This window comes from Neomonachus schauinslandi, chromosome 10 (assembly GCF_002201575.2).
Source record: "Neomonachus schauinslandi chromosome 10, ASM220157v2, whole genome shotgun sequence".
Lineage (NCBI taxonomy): Eukaryota > Metazoa > Chordata > Mammalia > Carnivora > Phocidae > Neomonachus > Neomonachus schauinslandi.
The window spans coordinates 116,619,775-116,635,419 of NC_058412.1; the positions used below are offsets into that span (position 1 = coordinate 116,619,775).

Here is a 15,645-nt window from a genome sequence, read left to right on the forward strand (position 1 = left end):
TCAGTATCTCCCAGCAGAGTCCTCAAAGCTTTGAACAGCCTGACCTCTATTGTCAAAAGCCGTCTGGGCTGATTCTAAGACAGCCAGATACTGGTGGCCCTTCATTTTACTTTCAGTCCCATTTCTTTATCTTCAAGAACAGAGATGCTTGATGAGATGCTGAGAAATAACATCTCATGTATTATTTCACTGCTCAAACATTTATATTTGTCCTCAGGTCTCAGCCTAAACACCAATCCTCCCCCGGCCTGCATCAGATCCCCTTTTAGACTCCTATTATAGCATCTGCCACAATTCATAGTTTCATACGTATCGGTGGGACTGTCTGCCCAAGGTCATGCCCTTTCCCATTAGCCTGGATGACTCCCTAATGGCAGGGATATCCACCTCATGTGGCCCCCAGGCCTAGCCCCTACACAGATTCTGGTAAGTACCCCCTGACTGAATACCAGTGCTGGTTCCCTTGAGGGGTGGGAGGAACCCAGTCACTATGAAGAGGAAGGGACGAAGTTCAGGAAGGCTTCCTGACAGAGGCATATCTGGGTTCACATGGTACACTGACTAAAGCAGAAAGCATATGCAGGCTGTCCTGCAGGGGCACTGCCACCTTCCCAGAGCTCAGTCACCTTCCTCAAGTGTGTCCAGGAGCACCTGAAGATCCCAGGAAGGACTCCCAGTATTTAGAGCTAGGAACTGTTTGCTCCAAAGACCACATTTTACCTATAAGGAAACAGGTCCAGAGCAGGGTACAGACCAGTTCTGACAGAAGCCCAGCCCAAGGCCTCATGGGGTCTTGGGGTTAGCAGGTACCCCGTGAGCAACCGTCTCATACTGGGAGCCACAGGATCCAGAGGGGTTGCAGAGCGTGATTTTCTTTCTTTTTTTTTTTTTTAAAGATTTTATTTATTTATTTGAGAGTGAGAGAATGAGAGAGAGAGAACACATGAGAGGGGATAGGGTCAGAGGACGAAGCAGACTCCCCGCCGAGCAGGGAGCCTGACGCGGGACTCGATCCCAGGACTCCGGGATCATGACCTGAGCCGAAGGCAGTCGCTTAACCAACTGAGCCACCCAGGTGCCCCTGCAGAGCGTGATTTTCTAAGGCCCGGTGCCCCTGCTCCTTTCCAGAAGAGGTATCTACTTTTCATTTTCCTGAAAGGCGTTTCAGGAAGAGGAGGCAGGGTCAAGGTGGAAAGCCGCACCGCACTGCGGGGCAGACAGAATGCTGATTTGGCAGTCACCTTGGAGTGGGCTGGGGGCTCCCTGCTGGAAAGGGCCACACATCTTTCAGAAGGAGGCCTGTTTGTAACACTTAAGCAGGCTTGATCTACGACAGAAAGCTGCTTTCTGAGGGAGAGCAAAATAATAATCTTGGCTTCATTTATCATCCAGGTGCCTCCACAGGAGAGTGGGGCCACAAAAGCCTTTTTTGTTTGCTTGTTTTGTTTTTGGAATTTGCAATTGTCTATTTTCTTAAGTCTTCCCCACTAGGCTAGAATCATGCGCTCCTGGAGGGTCAGGCCTGGGTCTTGCCCCTGAAATCCCCAGCAAGCCTCGTACAGGGGCTCAATGTTTGCTGAATAAACTCTCCTTTCCACGGGTAGGACTTTTCAGCTTGTCAAGACTTTGCTGAACCACGAAATATATCTAGAAACCCAGAAAAGAAGAATTCAGAGGTAAAAGCACAAAAGGATCAGGCAGAAAATACTCAGCAGATATAATCAATACAAGTTCAGTTCTTTGAAAATACCTTTAAAATGGATAACTCTTTGGCAAGTTTTGGTCAAGGAAAGAGAAAGCATGGACAAGCAACAATGCTAGGAATGAGAAAAGGGACAAACTGACAATGGGGAGATTTAAAAGGGGCAGGAGAAAATAACACAAAACTTTACAGCAATAAGTTAAAAATCTAGATAAGACATGTGACCTTCTATGAAATCACCAAAGCCCTTTTGCAACTGTTATGTCCAGAAACCCTTATAACAGCACTGTGCTTTGGACAGCAGTGTTCCAGTTAGGTTTTCTGGAAGGAAAAGAGAGTGAGAGGTGGACACCCAGCCCAGGTCCCTGACAAGCTACCTGCTTTGTCTCAAAGGTCACAGCCACAGGAGCACGTGCCTGTCAATGACAGGGACCCGCCACACTCTCGCACTTCCAGCCATCACCTTAAGCCCCCTGGTTGGAGGCCAGTCTTATTTATTTTTCCACTTGAAATGCCATAAGGGGTTTCACTTTATTTTTACTTCAAAAGCAGCACCATAAAAATCCTTGATGATTAGAGCTCCAGCTGTCCTAAGTTGTTTGTCAAGGGATCGGTTACTCAACTCTCCTATGGAGGGAAACAGTTTCAGGCGAGAGGCCATGGGAGCTGAGAAACACAAATGTCTCATCTCTAAAAACTTTCAGACTCCCTCCTGTTCACCGCCTGGCCTGCCCCCTCCTCCCCTCCCCCAACCCCACCATCTGCTCTCCAGAGAGCAGATCAAATTTTCAGGCTAAGGTACTCTGGCGCCAAGGACTCAGCCCCTCCATGCTACCCCCTGCCCCCCACCAACTCAGAAATCCAACACCACAACCCAAATGGACTGCAGCCACATAAAACCACAAAGTAAAGTTTATAAAGCTTTATTAAACATTTCAAACAGCTGTGCAACGAACACACCGAAAATAAAAGCTCCAGAATAGCAGTCCAAATGTTCCACAAGTGTGGCCTCACGGTCCCATTCCCTAGATGGACTGCCTCCAGTTCTGTCCTCTGCCTGGCCCACCGCCCTTCCCACTCAGGCAAGAAAAAGATGGATGACTGAGACTGGACGGACAACCATGCTGGTCCCCAGTGGGCAGGGGCCAGGACAAAGTCTCATTTGCCAACACTTGTTACTGAAGCGCAGAAAAAGCAAAAAGCAAGTGACAGTCACAAAGTCTTCCTGTGTATTCTTCATAATGTACAGTCTATATGCGCAGGACTGAAGGAACTCCTGGCAAGGACGATGGCCACCGCTCCCCTCTGTCTTGTCTGAACCACCACGGAGTCCAGTGTGCTGCTCACCCTGCAATCCCCATGCTAAATAAAAACTGTAGCAGCACCTACTATAGCTAGCTATTGCTAAACCTCAAAATCAGAACACGTTCGATAAAGCTTCTTTAAAAGGAATATACACATATATTTGTATACACACACACACACACACACACACACACACTCACGGCACACCAAAAATATCCAAACACCTATCAAGGGGATCATGGCTGTTATGAAACACACGAGTACTCTTCCATTCACTCTGGGGACTGCTACATCTACATGAACACACCACACCTCAATCCTGCAGAGCATGCACGGGAGACACAGTGAGGCCCCCCTCCTGGGGACAATTGAGAAAGGCAGGAGGAAGGGCAAAGAAAGTGAGGCTGGGCTGGTAAGCATGAGCCCAGACACTCAGGTGAAAGAGCAACAGATATCTGTTACTTCTTTCTTAAAAATGAAGTGGAAAAAATACTGCAGATTTGTGGACAACAAACAGTCAAGACACGTTTCTGTCTGGGCTGCTGACCAGGGAAAGAAGGATGAAAAAGCGAGGCTCTCGGGCGTCAGCAATCTCTTTAAATTCGAGATAAGTGCAAAAATGAGCCCTGTCTTGGACAGGTGCTCCCCCAAAAAGGAAAGGGGTAGGAGAGAACTAAAGGGAAACCAGGACAGGGACGGAGGGGATGGTAACATTCTGGGATGGGAAGAGACCCTGACAAGGAGGGGTCACAGAGGTGACAAGACTGGCATTTTATCTGCCCAGGTCATGCTGGGACGGTGGACTAGGATGGGCGCAGACTCCTCGCAGGAATGAGGCGAGGGGAGTGACCATCCTGCCAGCCTGTGGGAGGGGCGGGGGGACCGAGATGGGGACAGAACACACACAATCACAAGACCACCCACGACTACAGGACTCTACAATAAAAGCACCGGTCAGTGCCATTATTCACATTATAAGGATAAAACATCACAGGCCAAGAAAGGCGCCGTCAGGAATGTGGCACCCGCGGGGCTGCGGGATTTGAAACTCCAATGCTTTATGACCTATGTCAATGCCTCCCCTCCCATCTTCTGCTTCCTTGGAAAGCTAACTGGGCAGGCCGTTAGGTGCCCACAACGCCGGGGTCGTGCGCCGATTCCGGAAGCGGGGAATCAGAGCAGTGGTACAGGAAACAGTTTCCCCAGCAGCTATAGCAGATGAGGAACAGGGCTGCCAGAAAAACCAAGGCACAGATTGTGCAAGGCTTCCGCTCCAGGAGGAAGCTGAGCAGGTAGAAGCCCATGAACATGGAGTGGCTGAACCACAGGGCGGGGTTGAGGGGCTTGGGGATGAGGAGGACGGGCAGCAGCCACTGGAGGCAATACATGATCTCTGCTGGGCAGGGCCTTCACCAAGGCCACCGGGCACCGCTGCAGGAACCGACCTAATGGGAGCCAGGGGGCGCAGGCAGCTGCCCTCCGCTTTCTTCAACCCTCACTCTCCAGGAGCTGAGCCGCTGTGCTCTCTGGCTGTCAGCCCGGGATCACCAAGGCAGCACGGATCCTGAAGAGAAAAGTCAACACAACAGACAAACAGACAAAAAACAGACAGACAGACAAAAAAAAAAAAAAAAACAGGAACAGAATGTATACTTATTTGGGAAAATGGATCATGGTTAACAACAGCAAATGTGAATGCCCTTTCCTCCCTGCCCACCCATGGAAGTCTACTCCTTTCCACATCACCATTTCAGGAAGCTCTTGGGGTATCTCCCCGGGGCTTATCAGGGAATTGAGCCAGAGGGCTCTTCGGGCAGGTCTGGCACAGTGGACTGGCTTTGCCTGGGCCCTGCCCAGCAGAGATCATGTATCGCCTCCTGGGGCTGCAGCCCGTCCTCAAGGGGCCCAGACCTCACAATACCGCCCTGTGGTTGCTCCCGGATGGCCATGGGCTCCGTGCTGTGCCCCCACAAAATAAGAACAGGGTTTGGTTCTGTATCTAGTATCTGTCACAGCAGGTGCTCAGGGGAGAATTAACGCACCTCACTGCCAACTGGAGCTCGCAGGCAGTGGGTCCTTGCACGCTCTGCGGGGCGGCGGTGGCAGCACTACCAAATATTTTCTTTTAAGATGGCAGCCCAGCATCATTTTGCCAAAACCAGCCAACTTCTTCAAAAGTCGATGTAGAAAAAAAAAAATCACCATGCTACTTCATCCAAACTGGCCTCACTTGGATCACTTACACTTTCCATCTGCTGCTGGCACTGTATAGAACCTGACCTCTGTGAGCTTTTAATCAAAATTAATTTCTATCCACATAGGGGCAAATGCCATTTGGCCCCTGTGCTAGGAAGCTTGCTGGAGAGGTGCTCTCCAGTGGCGGGCCACCAGTGCGCTGGGGCTGAGCTCGCAGACCGCGTTCCGGTCTTCCCCGCTGTGCCTGGAAATGGACCTGCGGCAGCCACAACCCTCTGGTGGCGGTAGCAAAACCCCATTCCAAGCTCCAGCTGCCCAGTGCAACGGGTACAAAGAACCTCGCTGGCTGCATTAAGACCTACCAGGGCCTGGGGGGAGGGGAGCAGGAGAGAGAGGTTGAAAAGACCTGTCCAGCAGAAATGATCCTGGAGCATTTTTCGACCACTTCTCGGAAAGCTCATCCCATCCTTTCCGCGCGCACAAAGGCGCCAATCCCTCCCGCATTCCTCCCACAGGGTAGATACCCGGTGACTACCACTTTTGCGCCTAGAGCTCAGTGCCCTGGCTCTGTTCCTTTCAATCGTCACCGTGGTAGTAACGGTAAGAAGCGGGATGCAAAGAATCAGAGAAAAGTTCCGTGCTCAGGGACTCTCGGGAAGCAGAGGACACGGGCTTACAGCACATCAAATACCAGAATAAGAGTACTGACCAGGGGCCTATGAAGCCAAGGCTCCGGGAAGGGACACTTTTTTTTTTTTTTTTGCTCTGCGGGGCAGATGATCCCTAAGTTGGGTTTTCCTGGTTTTCCACCCGTGCCCAAGGTGGGGGCCTGGTGTGCCACTGGACACTGGGCTTGAATTTGCAGGCCACAGCTCCGAGGAGTTCCGTGCCAAAAGGCGTGCACCCCCTACTCCAGCCCTTTGCTCTACTCAAGAGTTGCAGTTCCCCTCCATTTTACACTAAAATTCAAAAGCGGGCACAGCGGAATCTTCTGGAAAGGGGCTAAGATGGAACTCAGGAGGCGGGGGTCGGTGTGGAAAGAGCAGATTGATTATTTCTTCCTCTGCTGGCGAATAAGGAGCGCCCCCGGCCACCCCTCCTCAATGGACACCCCCAAATGCGCATGCGCACTCGGGTGGCGGGCGGATACTTAAGGCGCGGCCGCCGCGGCTGCGGCAGTGCGCCCAACAGCGGACTCCGAGAGATCGGCGGACTTTGCCGAACCACGCTCGCTCTCAACCACTCAACCACCGCTCTTGGAACCATGGCGGCAGTGGCGGCAGCCTCAGCTGAGCTGCTCATCATCGGCTGGTACATTTTCCGCGTGCTGCTGCAGGTAAGTGTGCCCAGGGTCCGGGTGGGCGAGGGGTCCCAATGCGCGCCCCCTTAACTGGCAGGCCCACGTCGCAATTGCCGCCTCCCGGACCCTTCCTATCCTATTGCCGCGATCCCTGCTTGCCTGAGTGCCGCGGTCGGCACCGCGTGCCCCCGCGCGTTCCCTGCGCCCTCCTCCTCGCGCAGACCCTTCCCAGTGCGCCCGCGCCCGGCCGGGAACAAAGAGTTGGGGCGCGGCGGGCGCCAGCCGCTGACGATCGCCGAGGCTCTTAGCGACCAACGCGGTAAGAAAAACCCGCTACACCCCAGACTCTACCCCAGGAGGGAGGCGGGGCACTTCTGTTTTGCGAAGAGACTTTACGCTCGCATAGCAAAATTTTCTGCCTTAAAAAATTGCGCACTGCGGGGAAATTTCTTTAAAACAATATATATATAGCGCTTGCGAAGGTGGAACCAAAAATAAGTTAGAAAAAGACACTTCTCAGGGAAAAAAAAAAAGCACTTCATAAAAACCCACAACGAATTAGAGAAAAGTAATTTGCGGGGAAAAAATGAATTAGAGAAAATGCGCATTGCAGGAAAAATAAATCAGGCAAAAGCACTTGGCAGAAAAAAATGCATTAGATAAAAGGCGCATTGCAGAAAAAATTAGACAAAGGAGCTAACAGAAAAAAAATGAATCGGATAAAAAGCGCTTTGAAGCAAACAATTAGAAAAGGTTCTTTGCAGGAAAAATGGGAGAAAAAAAGGGCTTCCAATTTTGACAATTCGCTTTGTTAAAAAAAAAAAAAATCAAACAGAGGCAGAGTGCTTTGTAAAAATAAATCAGAAGAAAGCACTTTGCCCATGAGATCATTTACCCTAAAAGCACCCCTTGCAGGAAGAATTCCCTGCTAAAGGAATTCTTTGCCAAAGGAATCGCATATTTCCTTCAAGGTGTTCCTGGAATGCTGCATTTACTGGGTAGGATTCGCTTTTCGAAATCCTCCAGGGACACAGCCCATTGCGAGAAGTGAGGTATACCTAAGTTGTGGGTCCAATCAGCTTGCTGCCATGCAGCCTTCAGCACAGTTGGAAAAGCTCCAGCTGCCCTGACTCGTGGACAAGCTGCGCCCGCGCCTGCCTCTCTTAAGTCCGACCGGCAGGCGGGGCAGGGGGTGGGGTGGGGGCGGGCATGGCAGCGCTGCAGACTGGCTGCGGGTGCCTGCCTCTAAGGGCAGGTCCCCGGTCTCTCGCTGCAGGTGTTCAGGTACTCCCTGCAGAAGCTGGCGTACACGGTGTCGAGGACCGGGCGGCAGGTGCTGGGAGAGCGCCGGCAGCGAGCCCCCAACTGAGGCCCCAGCCCCCAGCCCTGGGCGGCCTTGTCACCAGGTGCTCCTGTGCTTCTCGGCCAGCATGGGAGCCAGTGCCGCGCAGGAATGGGGGGTCCCCTGTGCTCTCTCGCCAGAGGAGCATTTGCCAAGGTCAGTGAGGGGCCGGTAGGCCCCCGGAGAAGCAGCACCGACAATGACGACAATACCAGATCCCTTCCAAACCCCTTTGCACCCCTCCGACTGTTGGGCGGGGTAGAGGGAGGAGGGGGGGTGGGGGGAGCATACCCCCGAGATCTGGGCACAGGCAATGCATTCTGATCTGGAACAAGTCGGGACAGTGCCATCCCAGCCCCGCAGCCACGGCCATGCCAACAGGCCCCACCACAGAGATCCAGACAACCGCACCAGCCAGCAGAATGGACATTCCAGCATCACCAGCCGAAGCCCTGAACCCTGATGCAGCAGACAAGGCGCCAGCTGCGTGCCTCTGTGGCGGGACTTGAGGGCGAGAGTGAGGGAGGAGGGGTAAGAAACAGAGTGGGGCCCGCTCACTGTCCCTCGCCAACACGTGCATTCCAGCCTTGCTGCCTTTGCTCCCTCAATTCCCTTGCCCCCACCACTGCCTCCTGAGTCCACCCAAAGAAATGTGTCACTCAATCTGGACCTATTCAACCAGTAAATGATCCCATCTTCACTAAAACACCTTCTCCAAGCCCCCAGCCCCTCACTGATCTTGCTTTCCCTGGTCTCACGCAGTTGTGGTCAATATTGTGGTAATCGCTAATTGTACTGATTGTATAAGTGTGCATTAGTTGTGTCTCCCCAGCTAGATTGTAAGCTCCTGGAGGACAGGGACCACCTCTACAAAAAAATAAAAAACCAGTACCTCCCCCATCTCGCACCGTGTCCCAGGACCCTGCGGGGTGGTGGAGGTGCACCAAAAAGCTGTCTCTTGTGACTTCTTTTGCGGCTTCAACACATACTCCTTAAGACTGGGCTGGTGCACCATTGTTGGGGTGGGGGAACAAAGGGGAAATAAGCTGGGACGCTCACACACCCAGTTCCATCTTCACTTAGCACTATTCTGAGAGATAAAGGAACACTTCCCCACCCCAAAAAGAAACGTCTACATCTTTTGTGGTCTCAGAATAAAGGACCACTTACCCTCCCCAGAGGGGTGGATGCCTTCACTTGTCCTGGAATAAGGGACCTTGGCAGGAAAGATGAGAGGAGGCAAGAAAGGTGGGAATAACCCTCAAGATGGGGTACTAGAGACCAAGGAAGTGATTCAGGACTTCAGAACACAAAGCTTTAGCTCCATCTAGGAACCCCAAGGAAATGAGCACTGGGCAGGGTGGGCACTGGCTGATAATGAGTATCGGATAAGAGGTGTGGTGTGGTGCCTCCTCTGCCCAGCTTATCCCTCCAGGCCCTATAACCCCTACCAGGACCACTACAAGGGCATTCTGCCCTGCCTTACTACTCTCCAGGTCTCCTCCCCGACACCTGGGAACCTCTCTCTAGCTCTCCCCATTAGTGGGTTCTCCACTTCTGGCATTAGCCTCAATATTCTTAGGGGTGCTCACCAGGTCCCTGGCCCTGGGCTCTCTCCTGCCATGTCAGGGTAGGTGGGCGGGTGGGCTGGCTGTTCAGCTCCTGACTTCTTTCTCCCCTCTTTCACTCTTGAGTCAGGACTCCTTTCACATGGTTAGCTGACTGCCTCACCAAATGGCCCTGCAGCCTGTTCAGCCTCGTCTCTGGCGTAATGTGTCCCTGTCACTACACACCTGTTCCTGGGTCAACGCCAAGGGAGGATTTGGAGGGCCATAAATCTCTCTGCCACTTCCTCAAATCCCTTAGTCACAGTTGCTGCAAACACTTCTGGAGCACAAAGCACCTTGCCCCCTGAGCCTGATATTCCCCCTCCTCTAAGCAACCCCTGAAGTTTCTAAACCCCACTGCCGGCACCTCCAGAGGTACCTATATCTTTAGCACGGCATCAGAGAATTATGGGGGGAGAGGGTACAGACCTCAGTTCTGGTACTGGGCTTTGTCATCAATCAGCCCAGGGAAACTGGCTAGGTCATCTCCTACCCCCCACCTTCAGTTCCCCTCTATAAAAGCGCTGCTAAGATCCCAGTGAACTCCAGGATACTAGAAACATTCTGCCATCAAAGTGGCCATCAGGACCCATGGGAACTGGGGTGAGGATGTGTAATCAGAGACTCCCATCTTCCTTAGGCTGGGTGGCTCCAGCTTCTACTTTAGCCTGAAGGTGAGGTGGGTCTCCTCTTGCCCCAGGGTGACTCATCAGCAGGCAATGCCCACACCTCCCTTCTGAAGCCATTTCTTGGCAGGCCTCAAGACTGGGAGTTGCTGTGGTTTTCCACACTAAGCCCACAGAACCGTGAACGTTTCAACATGTGTTCTCAATGAAGACTGCCTCACCTCAGAGCCTTCAAGGGGTATGCCCACAGCCCCACTGTCCCACATGCTCTAACCTCAGCCCAGTTATAAGGTAGCTGAGTTCAGATAGACAGGTATGGAAGGGTCTGGCTGTTCTGGACAGAGCATGCTCCCCTTAGCCTCCTGTACCCCCTTTAAAAGGCAGGAGGCTGCTGGCAGCCCCAGGGCTTTCCAGATAATCTTGGCAAAGCCCATCTGCGGGGCTTCTCCATCCATCCATCAAAGTGGCATGGTGAGATGACAGACTTCCAGGCAAGGGCTGTCCTGGTGGCCTGCATCCACATGGGTGGGTTTGAGTGTGCAGTGTCCACTCCCCCACTTTCATCCCTCACCCCCAAACCCTCATGTTCTGGCAGCAAACAACCCACTGGAGAAGGCAGAAGGAATGCGTCCACTTTCTATTCCTGTGTGGTGCCTAGAAGTCTGGTCCAAACACACCTTGTTTATAAAAATTTTTCCAGAAGCAATGCCATTAAAACATTTTATTCTGATAGAGAGCAATGGCAGAAGTTAAAAATGACTAGAATTTTATTGCAGGCCCTTAGTCCACAGGCCTCCCTTTTTCCTAAACTGTCTCTACCACCCCCAAAAGGCTTTGCCCCTGTAAAACCAAGGATATAGCAGATGAGTTGTGAGGGGATTGGAATGGCTTTGGAAAGGCAAGACTTTTGGCACTAATGCTCCAAGAAGGATGTCAGTGTCTCAGCCTAACCAGTTAAGCTCCAAGGGGGGGTGTGGGGGGGGTAGGTACCATGACTTTCAGAGGTGTGGGGTGCCATGTGACACTGCTATCTCTATCTGTGGAGTATTTGGATTGTGACTGAAGGAAGAGGTGGGGGGACAAGCTTCTTAAGCTTCAGCTGCAGGACAGCAACAGCTTATTACACCTGCATTGGATGAGGGAGCAGGTTTGCTGTGAGCCATTTGCTACATATCTATTTTCAAACTTGTATCTACTCAGGAGCCAGCACCCTAAAGTGAGATTCTGAATTTGCAGTTAGTTTTACCCCCAGAGATTTAAAAGTGCACAAACCGCACACAACACACAAAACATTAGTCTAACAACAGTCTCGTTTTCCCTGGTGATCTCTGACTTCCTCTATATGCCCCAGAGACATGTCACCATCTTCTCTGGGAATGATCCTGTTCACCCTCCCCTCCACCCCTTCTCCCTCCCAACAGGGCCCATACCCCAGCAGGATCCAGATTCCTGAGCATTCCCAGAACAGGAAGTCAAAAAGGCAGGCAACACATGGTCCTTGGTATAGCACACAGTGACAGGCTTGAAATGGAATGCATATGTTTCAAAGATAAGAGAACAACAAAAAAAGACAGCCAAACCCAGACTTCCAGATTCCTCTTTGAAACAACATATTACAGATAAAAGGTTAAACTGTTTTTGGCAGCAATTCTAACAAGACCAATTACAGATCCGGAATTGATCTGGTCACAGGAAACTGACCAGGGCTCTGAATCTTTTAACAGATTTGCTTGAGGTTAGTCTCTGATTTAAAACAAACAAATAAACAAGATCTAACACTTGGCATTAGCACTTAAGCTGGAACTTTTTTTTTTTGTCCTGGCTTTGGTGTTGCTGTCCAGAAGGCTGAGGGGATGGTTGGACCATGTCAGGCAGGGCAAACAGAAGCTGTTCCCAACACACCAGCTCCCTGAAAGGGATAAAACACGATCCGAACCTATAAACAGAAAGATCATTTCCTCCCTAGGACAGACCCCAGTCTGTCCCAACATTTAGCGTTGAAAAGGGACACGGAGGCCTGGAAGGAATATACAGAAGGTTTGGAAGGGGTAAGGATAAAGAACTGTTCCCCATCCCCCATTCTTCTTTCTAGGCCATTGGTGTGCCAGGCATTCCGTTCCTTCAGCTGGCCTTGAAGGCCACTCCCCATATATACTGGAGGAAAGGAAACGGGTGTCCAGACTTGATGTAAAGTTATGAGAGAGTAAGAAACACTCGCGACTCAAAGCAGAGCGTCAACCTATTACCCCATCACCTTAGACACCAAAGCGGGTGCCTGGGGCGGGACCCCCCCTTTCGCCCCTCTCACCCACGCTTCTGATTTTAAAAATGCGACTGAAGTAACGGGGACAGAGTAATAGGACTCTCAGGAGCTGGGCCCCCTGCCATGGGCCCCTGGGCCGAAGAGGTGGTAGTCGCGCCCCTCAGCCCCGCGCTCCCCGACTCAGCCTGTCCCGGCCTGGGAACAGACAGGCGAGCACTGACCTTGGAGGCCAGAACGAGACCCAGGGGTCCGGTGATTCGCCCTCGGGCCGCGGAAGGGCCCCCAAGGCCCAGGCTGGGGGCCACACAGGGCAGTCACGTGACACCGGACAGGGGTGGCCCCCTGGGTGCGCGGAAGGAAAACCCCAGAAAGGGACCGGGCGACGCCTTAAGGTGACCCCGAAGGGACAACATGGCGGCGCCGCCACACTGAGGGCCTCTCATCCCGTCCCCAGGGGGCCGACGCCACGGTACCTGCGAGCCCTGCCATGGCGCCGCCGCCACTGTCGCCTTCGCTGCCGCAGCCTGCCTCCACCTCAGCTCGCCACCGACGCCGCAGGAAGCCGGGGAGACGCCCCCTTCGTCTTCTAGGGGAGCAGACCGAGGACCCCTCCTGGCATTGGGCTGCCTCCAGAAGACGCCTGATCATAAGCCCCAAATTAGGGTCGTCTTTGCCAGATATCCCCTCAATGTTCGCCTTAGATACGCCCTTGAAAATTTTCTATGTATCTGTGAGGAACTGAGGGGGCTCTTAAGTCTTCAAGCCCGAAGAATTTTTAATCAGGCGCATATCGGATAGTCCCGAATCACGGCCTCATGGTCCCCTCATGCATATGCAGCAGATTGTGATCCTTACTCATTGAGCGCCGAGGGGGCGTACCTTAGTCTTCGTAGGTGAGCTCTTGATTCCGGTTCCCTGCGTGGATCACCTGTGTCCTCCGTGGCAAACCTCGTGGCTCAAAGTCCACCCTCTCCCTGGCCCTTTCACAAAGGGGCCAAAGTTCAGGAGCGGAAAAATCGGGTTCAGAACTTAGGACCTGACTCCTCCCCTTTCCCTGTACCTTGGGCAACTTGCCCACCCCGACTCTCAGCTTCCCTAGGTCTGATGAAATGCTTACCTCAAAGAGTTGTTATGGGGATTGAATGAGTCGGGAATCGTTTATTAGCTCATTAAGCGCATTCCTTGAGCGCTTACTATCTGTAAGTGCAGCGCTCAAGGCAGGAGGGTGGAGTGGAGGGTGGCAAGCCTCTGCCAGTCTAGTGGGGGGAAAGCGAAGGGGCGGAGGAACGAGAGTCAGCAAATAATGACTGTTAATATTAATCAAATCAATATATAATTATGCAGCATGGGAAGTGTAGTGGGAGAACGTAAGGAGGGTTATGAAAAATGAATGGGGTCCTAACATGGGGTGAGGGGTGAGGGTGGATACTCCTTGAGAAGCTGACATTTAGGTTGTGAAACTAACGACAATTAGGAGTTGTGCAGGGCAAGAGTGAGTGGGGAAATGTTACAGCGGAAAGAACCACTTGTCCCAGATGAGGTGGGAAGGAGCAGGGTGGGGGTGAGCAAGGAGTAGTGCAGGTAGTGCTACCAAATGAATTTGGATTTTATCTTGAGAGTAATAAGCCATTTTCATCAGAGGAATGATAACAAATTTGGATTTCTGAAAGGCTACCCTGGTTGCATGGCTTAGAGGACGCTTGGGAACAGGTGTGGGGGGACCAGTTAGAAGGTTATTGCCGCTTTCTAGCTACAAAGTGATGATGACTCGGGGTGGTGGTTTGGGGAGGTGGAGAAATAAAGGATGAAAGAGTGGATGTGGATGTGTGCTAAGGCAATGGCAAGAACATCTAGGTTTTTGTCTTGAGTATGAAGGAGTCAAGAGCCCTTCACTAAAGTGGTAAAGCTTGAAGAAGGATCAGATTGAGGGGGAAGATACAGAGTTTGGCTTTGAGAAGGCAAGTTTGAAATGCCTGGGCAAAGTCTAGGTGGAGAGGGTCAGTAGGCATTTTTATATGAGACAAGCTCAGAAGAGAGGTCTGGGCCGGAGATTCGTATCTGGGTAGCATCGGCACACAGTGATGGATGAAATCATGGTGCTGGATGAGATCCCAAGGGAGGGAAGGTAGATTTAAAAGAAACGTAGACAGAGGAGGAGCTAAGAAAGGAGGCTGAGAAGCAGGGAACAGAGGGATAGGAGGAAGACCAGGTGAGCATGGGATCCCAGAGAGAAGGTTTCAAGAAGGAGAAAGTGCTTAGTGGGGCTGACTGCTGTAGAGGACAGAAATGGCACCACTGGGTTTGGTTACAAGGGGGGGCTTATGGACTGTATCCTTTGTGTTGTAAGTCCACAAAACCCACAAAAAACCCCAAATCAATTAGCTTAAAAAATAAGTAGGCTGCCACCCAATGGCAGATTAATCGAGTGGCTTGCCAGTGTCATCAGGGACATTCTATCTCCCAGGTTTATTTCATCTCTGCTCTGCTGTCCTTATGATGGTTTCATGCTCATGGTCATAAGATGGCCACCCCAGTGCCTAGAGTCACAGTCATGTCAAGATGGCCATTCCTCCCCCAGCTAAGAAACAAGCTGGATGTGGCCTCTCTCCGTCTTGCTGCTTGTGGGCTGAGGGGTCAATGCATCCATGCCAGACACACCCGATATCTAACACTGGAAGAAAAGAGGAGTCTCAGAGTGGAGGCAAGGACATGAAGCAACTGAAATTCTTGCATATAGCTGGTGAGAGTGGGAATTGGTACAGCCATTTCTGAAAACCTGCAGTTTCTTCTAAACTGAACAAACACCTAAGCTGTGACCTAGAATTTCCACTGCTAGGTATTCATTCCAAGAGAAATGAGTGCCTATGTCTACAAAAATACTCATGCAAGAATTTTCATAGCAGATTTATTTATAGCTTAAACTGCAAATAGCTCAATGTCCATTAACAAGAACTGATAGGGTTGCCTGAGTGGCTCAGTCAGTTAAGCGTCTGCCTTCGGCTCAGGTCATGATCCAGGGTCCTGGGATGGAGCCCCGCATTGAGCTCCTTGCTCAGTGGGGGACTGCTTCTCCCTCTCCTTTTGTGCTCTCTCAAGTAAATAAGTTTTTAAAAACCCAGAGAACTGATAAATTATGGCACATTCATCCGACAGAATACTATGTTATAGATCTAAAAGTATAATATACTGACATATGATATATGGATTAATGTCACGTACAGTATGTGGACTAAAAGAATTCAGAAAAAAATTAGTATATGATTCCATTCATATATAAAGTTCAAGGGCAGGCAACACTGATCTG

General features: G+C 51.4%; 2 protein-coding genes across 4 annotated transcripts; one reads left to right on the forward strand and one right to left on the reverse strand.

The window, feature by feature from the left end:
- Positions 1-2,609: 2,609 nt before the first annotated feature.
- Positions 2,610-12,903, reverse strand: LOC110579370 (BLCAP apoptosis inducing factor). Its single transcript, XM_021688979.1, has 2 exons — positions 12,815-12,903; positions 2,610-4,571 (listed from the first exon to the last, which is right to left on the reverse strand). The coding sequence occupies exon 2, from the start codon at positions 4,393-4,395 to the stop codon at positions 4,132-4,134; it is 264 nt and encodes an 87-aa protein (XP_021544654.1). The 5' UTR covers positions 4,396-4,571; positions 12,815-12,903; the 3' UTR covers positions 2,610-4,131.
- NNAT (neuronatin) lies at positions 6,322-8,850 on the forward strand. Of its 3 annotated transcripts, none has more exons than XM_021688982.2 (3): positions 6,386-6,539; positions 7,475-7,555; positions 7,780-8,850. In XM_021688982.2, the coding sequence occupies exons 1-3, from the start codon at positions 6,468-6,470 to the stop codon at positions 7,870-7,872; spliced, it is 246 nt and encodes an 81-aa protein (XP_021544657.2). In that variant the 5' UTR covers positions 6,386-6,467; the 3' UTR covers positions 7,873-8,850. The 3 variants fall into 3 exon arrangements, with proteins under 3 accessions (XP_044774562.1, XP_021544657.2, XP_021544655.2); XM_021688980.2 differs by having other exon boundaries at positions 6,395-6,539; positions 7,475-7,550; XM_044918627.1 differs by lacking the exon at positions 7,475-7,555 and having other exon boundaries at positions 6,322-6,539.
- Positions 12,904-15,645: the final 2,742 nt, after the last annotated feature.